Raw genomic sequence first — 12,751 nt, 5'->3', positions numbered from 1 at the left:
TTTTTCCTTGTAAAATGCACTGAAAGCACGGTTGGTTGATTTTGCTTTTACTTCTAATAAGTGGTGGATAATCAGATGTTTAAGGCACTCTATAAAGCTCTTGAAGTACTTAGGAGTTTATGAGCTAGCTTGAGTGTTTACAACTTTTCCATGGAAATGAAAACCCTGATCCTGATCATTTTCCTGTTGGCTTTTTAAGATTTTTAAGCCATTCGTTTCGATCTAACACTTCAGAAAAATGAGACTGCTCTTTGTTGGGATTAAATACAAATGATAATACCTGCATGTACTTTTTAGTTTCCGGGAATTTTTAGACCTTTTCCAAAGACGGCTCCCCTCTGGTTTTATAATATTATTGGTGAACCTTAACTGAATGATCTTGGATTCTGGTTCGACTGCATTTCAGTAATCAGAAGACTGCAGATGACTGATTCTTTTTATTTGAACTGAGTCAGACACTGGCTTTTTCCCAATACACGCTAAAATAGAATATAAACTTTGCTGCTATGCCTTTTTACAATACACATTTTCTCAAAACACTTTTATAGACATCAATAGCCTCAGTAATTGAATGTCATAGAAAAACTCTGAGGAAAAAACCTTGGAAGGCACTAAGACTCAGCAGGGGGAGCCCATTCTCTCTCTCGTGCTGCTTTTTGATGCATGTTCCATGCTGCCCTTGTTACAGGAAGAGCAGCAGAAGATCAAGAAGAAAAAGAAGAGCATCAAAAAGAAGCCCGTGGCTGTAGAGGAGCCTCAGAAACACTCTCAGGACAGCAGTTCGCCAGAAGGAACCCCGGACTCGGAGGGCAACACGGCCGACCAGGAGTATGGCAGCGGAACAGCCAAGCTAGCCAGCGGCTCACAGCCCATGGCACCAGGAGTCTTCCTCAATCAGAGACGTCCCTCCACTTCATCTCCAAACAATGCCTCAGCACAGCCAGCAAAAGTGGAACGTGGCAACTCGACAGATGCCAAAGGTAACTCGAAATATCCAGTGTGCTATTTTTCTGCTGTTCTTGCTTTCGAGCAATTGTATCTCTCTTGTTAAGATTTTGTACTAATGAGCAGAAGTTAGGGCTGTTATGGCCTTTTTCCACGGCCTGGTACCAACTCGACTTGACTCGACTCGCCTTTTCTTGTTGTCCATCAGGCCAAAATTGTGGATAATACCTGGTAACCAATACTTTTTTGGTATCACCTCTGTTGAGGTTCCAAGTGAGCTGAGGCGAAACCAAAAGGTGATATGAAAACACTGTGGACTACTGATTGGTCAGAGAGAATCATATCACTGTGTAAGACAGGATGCCCTGTCCATCCATTATCCATAACCACTTATCCTGTACAGGGTCACAAGCAAGCTGAAGCCTATCCCAGCTGACTATGGGCAAGAGGCAGGGTACACCTTGGACAAGTCACCAGGTCATTACAGGACTGACATAGAGACAAAAACAGCCATTTACACTCACATTCACGGTCAATTTAGAGTCACCAGTTAACCTAACCTGCATGTCTTTGGACTGTGGGGGAAACCGGAGTACCCGGAGGAAACCCACGCAGACACGGGGAGAACATGCAAACTCCACACAGAAAGGCCCCCGTCAGCCACTGAACTCGAACCCAGAACCTTCTTGCTGTGAGGTGACAGTGTTAACCACTACACCACCGTACCGCCCCTGAACAAACCCTACATTTTTAAATAGCATTATTTATTATACTTCACTGATGATACGTGTGTTTTCACTGCTCATGTGCATGCTTGTGTGTGCACACGAAACGGTGTTATGTCAAGCTGAAGTCGTCACAATTTGTTATGTTTCTAACACGTTTTGTTAAACAAACAAAAAGCAGCATAAAAAAGCTGAGTCCAAACTGCCAGGATGTAATGGGTAATGGCATAAAGTTTACAAGCAGCAAAAAAAAAAAATGCACAATGTGTGTTAAAATGGTGTAATGATTAAAGCACAGGGCTTTCACTTGGAGAATCTGGGGTTGCATTCTAACCCTCTGTTGGTTCAGAAAATGTTGAGTTGACTGAGGTTTTGTAATAAATCATAATACATCATGGTATGGCATTTCTCAGTCTGAACCAGGATTCCGGCTATCTTATGAAAAGTTAGAGTCTGAAATGGTTTCATATGAAGGCAAGAGTCTTCGGTCTGTGGCTTGCTTTAATGCTTAAATGTGCTTACTGACAACAGAGATCAAAAGCAGAGCACACGTACACTCTTCAGTTTTACCAACAGAGGGTTTGGCAAAATATCAGTATAGGCTGGCTAATTTTAAATGAGTTACCTGCAGCAAAACTTCACCCAAAGCATTTACACCAAGCAGGGACATGAAACCTGGGTTCTCCGAATAAAAGCCTTGTGCTTTAACCATTACACCATATAGGGTTTAGCTTTCAGGGTTACCATTACATCATGACAGTTTGGACGCAGGTTTTTACACCTTTTTTTTTTTAACCTGGCTCCAGGACCGAGTCCACCAGGGTGCGAGATACAGTGTCTTGCAAAAGTATTCAACCCTTTTGGCGTTTGTCCTGTTTTGTTGCATTACAAGCTGGAATTAAAATGGATTTTGGGGGGGGTTAGCACCATTTGATTTACACAGCATGTCTACCACTTTAAAGGTGCAAACTGTTGTTTTATTGTGACACAAACAATAATTAAGATGAAAAAACAGAAATCTGGAGTGTGCATAGGTATTCACCCCCTTTCGTATGAAACCCCTAAATAAGAGCTGGGCCAACCAATTCACTTCATAAGTCACATAATTAGTTGATTAAGATCCACCTGTGTGTAATCAAAGTGTCACATGATGTCTGTATAAATCAACCTGTTCTGGAAGGACCCTGACTCTGCAACACTACTAAGCAAGCAAGGAGCACTCCAAACAGGTCAAAGTTGTGGAGAAGTATAGATCAGGGTTGGGTTATAAAAAATATCCCTGGGAGCACCATTAAATCCATTATAGCAAAATGGAAAGAATATGGCACCACTACAAACCTGACTAGAGAAGGCCGCCCACCAAAACTCACAGAGCGGACAAGGAGGGCATTAATCAGAGATGCAACAAAGACACCAAAGATAACACTGAAGGAGCTGCAGAGATCCACAGCGGAGATGGGAGTATCTGTCCATAGGATTACTTAAAGTCATACATGCTACAGAGCAGGGCTTTATGGAAGAGTGGCCAGAAAAAATCCATTGCTTAAGAAAACACATTTGGAGTTTGCCCAGCAGCATGTGGCAGACTCCCCAAACACATGGAAGAAGCTTCTCTGGTCAGATGAGACTAAAATTGATCATTTTGGCCATCATGGGAAATGCCATGTGTGGCGCAAACCCAACACTCTGAGAACACCATTCCTAGAATGAAGGATGGTGGTGGCAGCATCATGCTGTGGGGATGTTTTTCATCTGCAGGGACAGGAAAACTGGTCAGGTCTAAAGGAAAGATGGATGGCACTAAATACAGGGCAATTCTGGAGGAAAACCTGTTTGAGTCGGCCAGAGGTTTGAGACTGGGATGAAGGCTCACGTTCCAGCAAGACAATGACCCTAAACATACTGCTAAATCTACACTGGAGTGGTTTAAAGGGAAACATTTAAATGTCTTGGAATTGCCTAGTCAAAGCCCAGACCTCAATCCAATTGAGAATCTGTGGCATAACTTGAAGATTGCTGTACACCAACACAACCCATCTAGCTTGAAGAAGTTGGAGCAGTTTTGCCTTGAGGAATGGGCAAAAATCCCAGTGGCTAGATGTGCTAAGCTAACAGAGACATACCCCAAGAGACTTGCAGCTGTAATTGCAGCAAAAGGTGGCTTTGCAAAGTATTGACTTTGGTGGGGGTGAATACCTATGCACATTCCAGATTTCTGTTTTTTCATCTTAATTTGTCACAATAAAACAATTTGCACCTTTAAGAAGAACAAACCTTTATTTATCACATGCACACTTCAAGCACAGTGAAATTCATCCTCTGCATTTAACCCATCTGAAGCAGTGAACACACGCGCACACACACTCAGAGCAGTAGGCAGCCACACCAGAGCGCCCAGGGAGCAGTCAGGGGTCAGGTACCTTGCTCAGGGGCACCTCTGCCCAAGGCCACCCCACATCAACCTAATTGCATGTCTTTGGACTGTGGGGGAAACCGGAGCACCCGGAGGAAACCCACGCAGACACGGGGAGAACATGCAAACTCCACACAGAAAGGCCCTCGCTGGCCGCTAGGTTCGAACGCGGAGCCTTCTTGCTGTGAGGCGACCGTGCTAACCACTACACCACCGTGCCACCCACACCACCGTGCTGCCCAAAGTGGTAGGCATGTTGTGTAAATCAAATGGTGCTAACCCTCCAAAAACCCATTTCAATTTCAGCTTGTAATGCGACAAAACAGGACAAACATGAAGGGGGATAAATACTTTTGCAAGACGCTATTGTCTTCGGTCGGGTTTCTTTGTTTTTTTTGTAAACTATATTACAGGAAAACGACTGGACCGATCTTCATGAAACTTTCAGGATAGATGGGCATTGGTCTCAAATAGAACCGCCAACATTTTGAGGGTCATCCTATCAAGGTCACCAAAAAGGTCAAAATCGTTTTTGTTGTGTCTATAGAGGCGCTAGCCACTATATCATCGTGATGTAAGAGTGTAACGATCGCGCACTGCACATACACGTATTCTGATTAAAATGCCCAGTGAGTGTATACAATTCGGTTCACCATTCAAAATAAATGGACTAGACTAAAGAAATTGCTTTCAGACATGTTTTTGGTTATTACAGAGAGAAAGTGCGTTCCACTGAGCTCTAGCAACGGGCCATTTCTGGGAAATAAGAGTTTCGGTCATGGCGACAGCGTGTGTATGTCAGTCTTGGTTCGGAGGTTTCAGTTTCGAAAACTGTAAGAGGTAAGAGTAGAATAATATAAAGTACAGACACTTGGTATATTTTACTTCTGTGATTTTTAAATTGTTCATTTTTGGATTTACGCTTCATTTTTGTGGCTGCTGCCTCATAGAGTAAATGTATATGCTATATTTACTGTATGGACTTGGTATCAGAAAACAATTTTATTTATAAGCAGTAGCCACATGTACCCATAGGGTACCTATTTTTTTGTGATATCTTCCTTCATATTCATCATAAGTGCTACCGGGTGAGGTTTGTTTTGCCTGGCAACACTTGTTATTTGTTTGTTTCACAAAACATGTTAGAAATATGACTAATTGTGGCTACTTCAGCTTGACATAACACCGTTTTGGGTGTACACGCAAACATGTGTGCAAGTAGTAGTATTGATGATAATAATAATAATATGTTCCTGTGCGTGTCGTGTTGTTGATGATGTCAGTGCAGTTTTATGCAGCGTTACTATGACGACCAGCTGTAGTGGAAAACGAACAGCTGATCCCAAAAGCGAGTCAAGTCGAGCCGGTACCATGCAGTTGGAAAAGGACCTTTAGTTTGTCACTCTTGGGCTCTTCAGTTTAATCGCTCAGCTGTGTGCTTAGACTGTATTCTGCCTCACTTATTAACTACATTGGATAAAATGTCTGCCAAATGAATGAATAGAATTTAATTTTTGATTGCATCCTCACACAAATAGTGAAGATCAGCATCCAAGTTATGTGATTGGCTTTACATTATTAACTTTATTGTAAATTATTGTACATAATAATGCTTAACAAGTAGTTTATTGGCAATGATGCACAATTCCTGACTTACGGGTACTTTTAACATCTTTGTCTCTCAGCCAAGCGGCTAAAGAAAGGCATGGCAACAGCCAAACAAAGACTCGGAAAAATCTTAAAGATCCATCGGAACGGGAAGCTCCTCCTGTAACAGGAACAGTGGAGGGGATTTGACATTTTCTCCTGATGTTCTTATGGACACAATGAACTAGCCGATCCGATCCCTCCCTCTCTCTCTCTCTCTCTCTGTCCTTCTCTCTCTCTCTCCTCCCCCAAACTGTGGACAAGAACTGAAAGACGGAAGGGGAGTGTGCGAGTCACGCAACTTTTTCGATTTCTAAGAAGAGCTTAGGTCAGAATAGGTTTTTGCTTCTACTTATACTTTATAACTTTCAGATATTAAAAAATGTACAGAATACCTGCTATTAATATTTTGTAAGAAGAATTTGTCTCGTTTTACTACAGCTGTCAGTTTATCAGGGGTTGCAAAGATATTATAAAATAATAAATAGCAGTCATTCCAAGATAAAGAAAGTATCCCTTGCATGTATCCAATTGCATGCATGCATCGGTAGAGAGGGCTGGGACGGGGGTTCAAATCCAGGAATTCATTTCTGCTGTTTGGATGTGGCTTATCATTGTCTTTGGATGTTGAATAAGTATTACCGAAAACGTTTTCATTCATTTTCACAATGACTACCCCACATGACTCCACCACACCACATTTCCTGTTGTCTTGTGGTAAAAGGATATTTTAGAATGAGTTACTTTTGTTTGCTGAGCACTATCACCGATAATATTTATTGACCTAATATAATTGTACGTCATAGATAGTTTGAGGAACGCCAGAAGGCACTTAAAAAATAATCAACAAAGCACAAAACCGTGATATTGTGAGTAGTTTTAAATGTCTTTTTATAACAGCTACTGTGAATCGATGAACTGATGATAAGATTTTTTTTTTTTCACAGACAATAGCAGCCAAATTTGGTTTCATGGAACCAAAATCATGAAATTCATAAAACTTGCTGATCATTCAGTACATGCACATAATATATTAACCATATCAGTTTCCTTATTTAAAATAGGGTCGTCTTTCGCATTATGAAGAATTATTATAAATTTTATGTCCAACACACTAATAGGTCGTACTGATAACTGCTAGCAATATTCACAAAGTATTTTTTAAAACCCAGCTTGTTTTCTCACAATTTTACATCATGTTTGTCCCTGAGTAAACTTTTGTGCATTTTATATGAATTGAGCTTCATGTTACTGTAATGTCGGAAAATGTAGCTTCTCTCTTTTTTTTTTTAAATTCATATCCTAAAATGATCTCAATGAAAAAACACTAATTACATGGGACCTTGAGCTCTGATAAGCCTCATCCACATTGATGTGTATCACTACGTTAGGGATACTTTCTCTCCTTTGTTGGTCTCACAGGCAGCACCCATTAACCCTAGACTGAAATATGCATTTATATTGCTTCACAGTACAGTATGTAGAATGTAGCCTGTATATAGCTTTTTAAATGAATACGTTTTGTATCCTTTTTCCTTAATACTTCATTATACATTTTTACTAGTTTTTTGCAAAGTGTAAACAAGAAAAATATATATAAAGATATAGAAATAGTCATTTCTTTCTATTTTTTTTCTCAGTAGATACACAATAGCTGAGCTTTTTTTATTTTAACCATCTTAATTTGTCCTTCTTTTTGTTAGACAAAGGTGTTGCCTGGAGAACAAAAGCATCATCATAGCGTAACGTATGGCCTTACATCAACAAAACTACATGTATTGTACTGAATCATTTACACAACTTTGAGGGGGGAAAATGTCAAGTCAGAATTAAAGTTTCTACAACCAGCCTCATGTTTTAGGTTCAACTGCCCTTACTGGGAGTCAGAGTTCTTTTACTAGCACCTTGTGAAGTGTTGTCTGTGTCAGTGATGTAATTTATTAATGTTTGTAGCCTTTTATACTTGTATAATTCTTATGAGATTTTGTTTTAAATATTTTATCAGTGTGAGAGCCCCATAGGAAACTTATCATTAAAATGCCTTGTTGAGTTCCACAAAACGCATTTTTGCCTTTTATTTTCATTTTGGCAACCGAAACAGGTTATTCATTTGAATTGTTACACATTATTATTATTATTATGCAGCTCTTATAAAACCTTATGCCATAAACTTTATTTTGAATATATACGTTCTCATCAAGGTTTGCTGATCAATTGCAGTGTTTCAGTTATCAATGTAAATCTTGTATCCACCTTTTCTGGAGTGAAAAGCACTCAGATCAATCTTTGTCAATGGAACTATTTCAGGTTTTATTTGTACAAAAATGTGTGTTGCTTTGTTGTGGTTTATTTTTATATGTTCAAACCAATTAAACACATCCACTGTACCAGGGCAGTGAATGAAACCTCTTATTGATGTGCTGTGATACTTCATCTATTTTACTTTACGGGGGGGATGACCTGCACTGACGGGCCCTCACAAACCAGTCTTATTATTTGGGGGCGTAAAATTATATTATTTCATTGGCTCCAAAATTTCTAACAGCATGCCACTGACAGGAGTGCTGGCTGTCATTCAAATAATTTTTTTTAATGTTATCAATTCTACAGCAGGCGGTGTAGTGGTTAGCGCTGTCGCCTCACAGCAAGAAGGTCCTGGGTTCGAGCCCCGGGGCTGGCGAGGGCCTTTCTGTGTGGAGTTTGCATGTTCTCCCCGTGTCCGCGTGGGTTTCCTCCGGGTGCTCCGGTTTCCCCCACAGTCCAAAGACATGCAGGTTAGGTTAACTGGTGACTCTAAATTGACCGTAGGTGTGAATGTGAGTGTGAATGGTTGTCTGTGTCTATGTGTCAGCCCTGTGATGACCTGGCGACTTGTCCAGGGTGTACCCCGCCTTTCGCCCGTAGTCAGCTGGGATAGGCTCCAGCTTGCCTGCGACCCTGTAGAAGGATAAAGCGGCTAGAGATAATGAGATGAGAGATGAATTCTACAGCAACAAATAATTCACAGGGACTTGTATGGCAGACTTTTCATCCATCCATTATCTATACCGCTTATCTGTCAGGGTCAAGGAGGAAGCTGGAGCCAGTCCCCACTGACTTCAGGTGAGAGGCAGGGTACACCCTGGGTGTCACCAATCTATCACAGGGCTGACACAGAGACAAACAACCATTCACACTCTTAACTTTGGGAAACTGAGTAGCCAGTTGACTTAAATCTTTGGACTGTGGGAGGGAAACCGGAGCACCTGGAGGAAGCCCACACAGACACGGGGAGGACATGCAAACTGCACACAGAAAAGCCCTAGCTCAAACCCAGAACCTTGTTGCTGTGAGGTGACAGTGCTGACTATTACACCACCGTGCTGCCTGTGAACTTTCCAAATCCTCTACATTTATTGGCACAGAAAAAAAGTCTTCCATTTTCTCAGCAACATGACAAGCTTGCTTATTTATTTATTACTCAAAAGGGAGAGAAACTGAGAGGCTAGTGAGGAAATTACTTCTTTCATACTTTTTCTCAGTCGCTTTGGTGCATTTCTCAGATCAGAATTGAAATTCTCAAAACTGTTTGGTAAATGTGTCCTAAATTGATGAACTGGTCTCAGGTGAATCTTAACTTATGAGGGGGAATGTGTGAAGCATCAGATCAACCAGTTCGCATGACAAGATGGTATTAAAATGGATTTTTGGAGGGTTAGCACCATTTGATTTACACAACATGCTTACAGCTTTAAAGGTACAAATTGTTGTTTTATTGTGACACAAACAATAATTAAGATGAAAAAACAGAAATCTGGACTGTGCATAGGTATTCACTCCCTTTCGTATGAAACCCCTAAATAGCTGGTCCAACCAATTCACTTCATAAGTCACATAAATAGTTGATTAAGAGCCACCTGTGTGCAAAGTGTCACATGATCTGTCACACGATGTCTGTATAAATCAACCTGGTTTGGAAGGACCCTGGCTCTGCAACACTGCTAAGCAAGCAACATGAAAACCAAGGAGCACTCCAAACAGGTCAGAGATAAAAGTTGTGTAGAAGTATGTATCAGGTTAGGGTTATTTAAAAAAACAACTCAAACTTTGAATATCCCACGGAGCACCATTAGATCAATTATACCAAAATGGAAAGAATATGTCACTGCTACAAACCTGACAAGAGAAGGCCGCCCACCAAAACTCACAAACCAGGCAAGGAGGGCATTAATCAGAGATGCAACAAAGACACCAAAGAGAACACTGAAGGAGCTGCAAAGATCCACAGTGGAGATGGGAGGATCTGTCCATAGGACCACTTTAAGCCCACAGAGTGGGGCTTTATGGAAGAGTGGCAAGAAAAAAGCCATTGCTTAAGAAAACATGTTTGGAGTTTGCCCAACAGCATGTGGCAGACTCCCCAAACACATGGAAGAAGATTCTCTGGTCAAATGAGACTAAAATTGATCCTTTTGACCATCATGGGAAATGCCATATGTGGCCCAACCCAACATCCTGAGAACACCATTCCTACAATGAAGCATGGTGGTAGCAGCATCATGCTGTGGGGATGTTTTTCATCTGCAGGAACAGGAAAGATGGATGGCACTAAATACAGGGCAATTTTGGAGGAAAACCTGTTTGAGTCGGCCAGAGGTTTGAGACTGGGACAAAGGTTCACGTTCCAACAGGACAATGACCCAAAACATACTACTAAAGCTACACTGGAGTGGTTTAAAGGAAAAATTTTAAAATGACTTAGAATGGTCTAATCAAAGCCCAGACCTCAATCCAATTGAGAATCTGTGGCATAACTTGAAGATTGCTGTACACCAATGCAACCCATCTAACTTGAAAGAGTTGGAGCAGTTTTGCCTTGAGGAATGGGCAAAAATCCCAGCAGCTAGATGTGCTAAGCTAATAGAGACATACCCCAAGAGACTTGCAGCTGTAATTGCAGCAAAAGTTGGCGCTACAAAGTATTGACTTTGGGGGGGTGAATACCTATGCACACTCCAGATTTCTGTTTATTATTGTTTGTCTCACAATAAAACATCAATTTGCACCTTTAAAGTGATAAGCATATTGTGCAAATCAAATGGTGCTAACCCCCCAAAAATTCATTTTAATTCCAGCTTGAAATGCAACAAAACAAGACAAACACCAAGGGGGATGAATACTTTTGCAAGAAAGAAGAAACCTATATTTTTCACATGCACACTTCAAGCACAGTGAAATTCATCCTCTGCATTTAACCCATCTGAAGCAGTGAACACACGCGCACACACTCGGAGCAGTAGGCAGCCACACCAGAGTGCCCGGGGAGCAGTCAGGGGTCAGGTCCCTTGCTCAAGGGCACCTCAGCCCAAGGCTGCCCCACATCAACATAACTGCATGTCTTTGGATTGTGGGGGAAACCGGAGCACCCGGATAACGCCCACGGGGAGAACATGCAAACTCCACAAAGAGAGGCCCTCGCCGGTCGCTGGGTTCAAACCCAAAACCTTCTTGCTGTGAGGCAACTGTGCTAACCACTACACCGCCCAAGACACTGTCTGTAATAGACACACAGAGTGGATATAAAAAGTGTACACACCCCATTAAAATGATAGGTTTTTCTGATGTAAAAAAATGAGACCACAATAAATAATTTCAAAACTTTTCCCACCTTTAATGAGACCTATAACCTGTACAATTCAATTGAAAAACAAACAAATCTGTTAGGGGAAAGACATAAAAAATAAAAAACATACAATAAGCTGGTTGCATAAATTAATACTTTGTTGAAGCACCTTTTGATTTAATTACAGCATTCAGTCTTTTTGGGTCGAAGTCTATCAGCCTGCCACATCTGAACTTGGCAATATTTGCCCACTCTTCCTTGCAAAAGTGCTCCAAATCTGTCAGATTGTGAGGGCATCTCTTGTGCACAGCCCTCTTCAGGTCACCCCACAGATTTCCAATTGGATTTAGGTCTGGGCTCTGGCTGGGCCATTCCAAAACTTTTTGGGGGTTGTTGTCATGCTGAAAGATGATATTCCTCTTGATCTTCACCTTTCTAGCAGACACCTGAAGGTTTTGGGCCAAAGTTGACTGGTATTGAGAACTGTTCATAATTCCCTCCACCTTGACTAAAGCTCCTGTTCCAGCTGAAGAAAAACAACCCCAAAACATGATGCTGCCACCAGCATGCTTCACTGTGGGTATGGTGTTCTTTTGGTGATGTGCAGTGTTGTTTTTGCACCAAACATACCTTTTGGAAGGTATTTTCCCACATGCTTTTGGGAGAGTTGATGTATTTTTTTTTTCAAAATTTAGCCAGGCCTGGATGTTTTTCTTTGACCCTACCTCATAGTCCAGACATATGGAGAATATGGGAGATTGTCACATGTAGTACACACCCAGTACTGGCCAGAAATTCCTGCAGCTCCTTCAGTGTTGCTGTAGGCCTCTTGGCAGCCTCCCTGACCAGTTTTCGTCTTGTCTTTTCATCAATTTTGGAGGGACGTCCAGTTCTCGGTAATGTCACTGTTGTCCCATATTTTCTCCACTTCTTGATGACTGTCTTCACTGTGCTCCATGGTATATCTAATGCCGTGGAAATGTTTTTGTACCCTTCTCCTGACTGATACCTTTCAACAATGAGATCCCTTTGATGCTTTGTAAGCTCTCTGTGAACCCTGGCTTTTGCTGGAGGATGCAACTGAACAAATGTCTGAACTTTATTTGGGGTTAATCGGAGTCATTTTAATTGATGGTGGGTGTGAACCCAAAAAGACTGAATGCTGTAATTAAATCAAAAGGTGCTTCAATAAAGTATTAGTTTAAGGGTGTGCACACTTATGTAACCAGCTTATTGTATGTTTTTTATTTTTTTATGTTTGCCCCTGAACAGATTTGTTTGTTTTTCAATTGAATTGTACAGGTTACAGGTCACATTAAAGGTGGGAAAAGTTTTGAAATTATTTATCGTGGTTTCTTTTTTTTTATATCAGCAAAACCTATAATTTTTACGGGGTGTGTACACTTTTTATATCCACTA

The 12,751-nt window shown here is 41.1% G+C and overlaps 1 protein-coding gene across 1 annotated transcript in view; it reads left to right on the top strand.

Annotated features, from left to right (window-relative positions):
* phf2 (PHD finger protein 2) overlaps window positions 1-8,142 on the top strand; it is a 160,047-nt gene extending 151,905 nt beyond the window's left edge. The window contains exons 21-22 of the mRNA XM_060910392.1: window positions 689-980; window positions 5,769-8,142. Of these exons, the coding sequence (XP_060766375.1) occupies window positions 689-980; window positions 5,769-5,857 (381 nt within the window). The 3' untranslated portion in view covers window positions 5,858-8,142. The remainder of the gene's footprint in view (window positions 1-688; window positions 981-5,768) is intronic.
* The last annotated feature ends 4,609 nt before the right edge of the window (window positions 8,143-12,751 follow it).

Source organism: Neoarius graeffei, chromosome 26 (genome assembly GCF_027579695.1).
Source record: "Neoarius graeffei isolate fNeoGra1 chromosome 26, fNeoGra1.pri, whole genome shotgun sequence".
Taxonomy (NCBI): Eukaryota; Metazoa; Chordata; class Actinopteri; order Siluriformes; family Ariidae; genus Neoarius; species Neoarius graeffei.
Note: the sequence above shows the minus strand (reverse complement) of the source record. Positions and strands in the feature narration are given on the sequence as shown.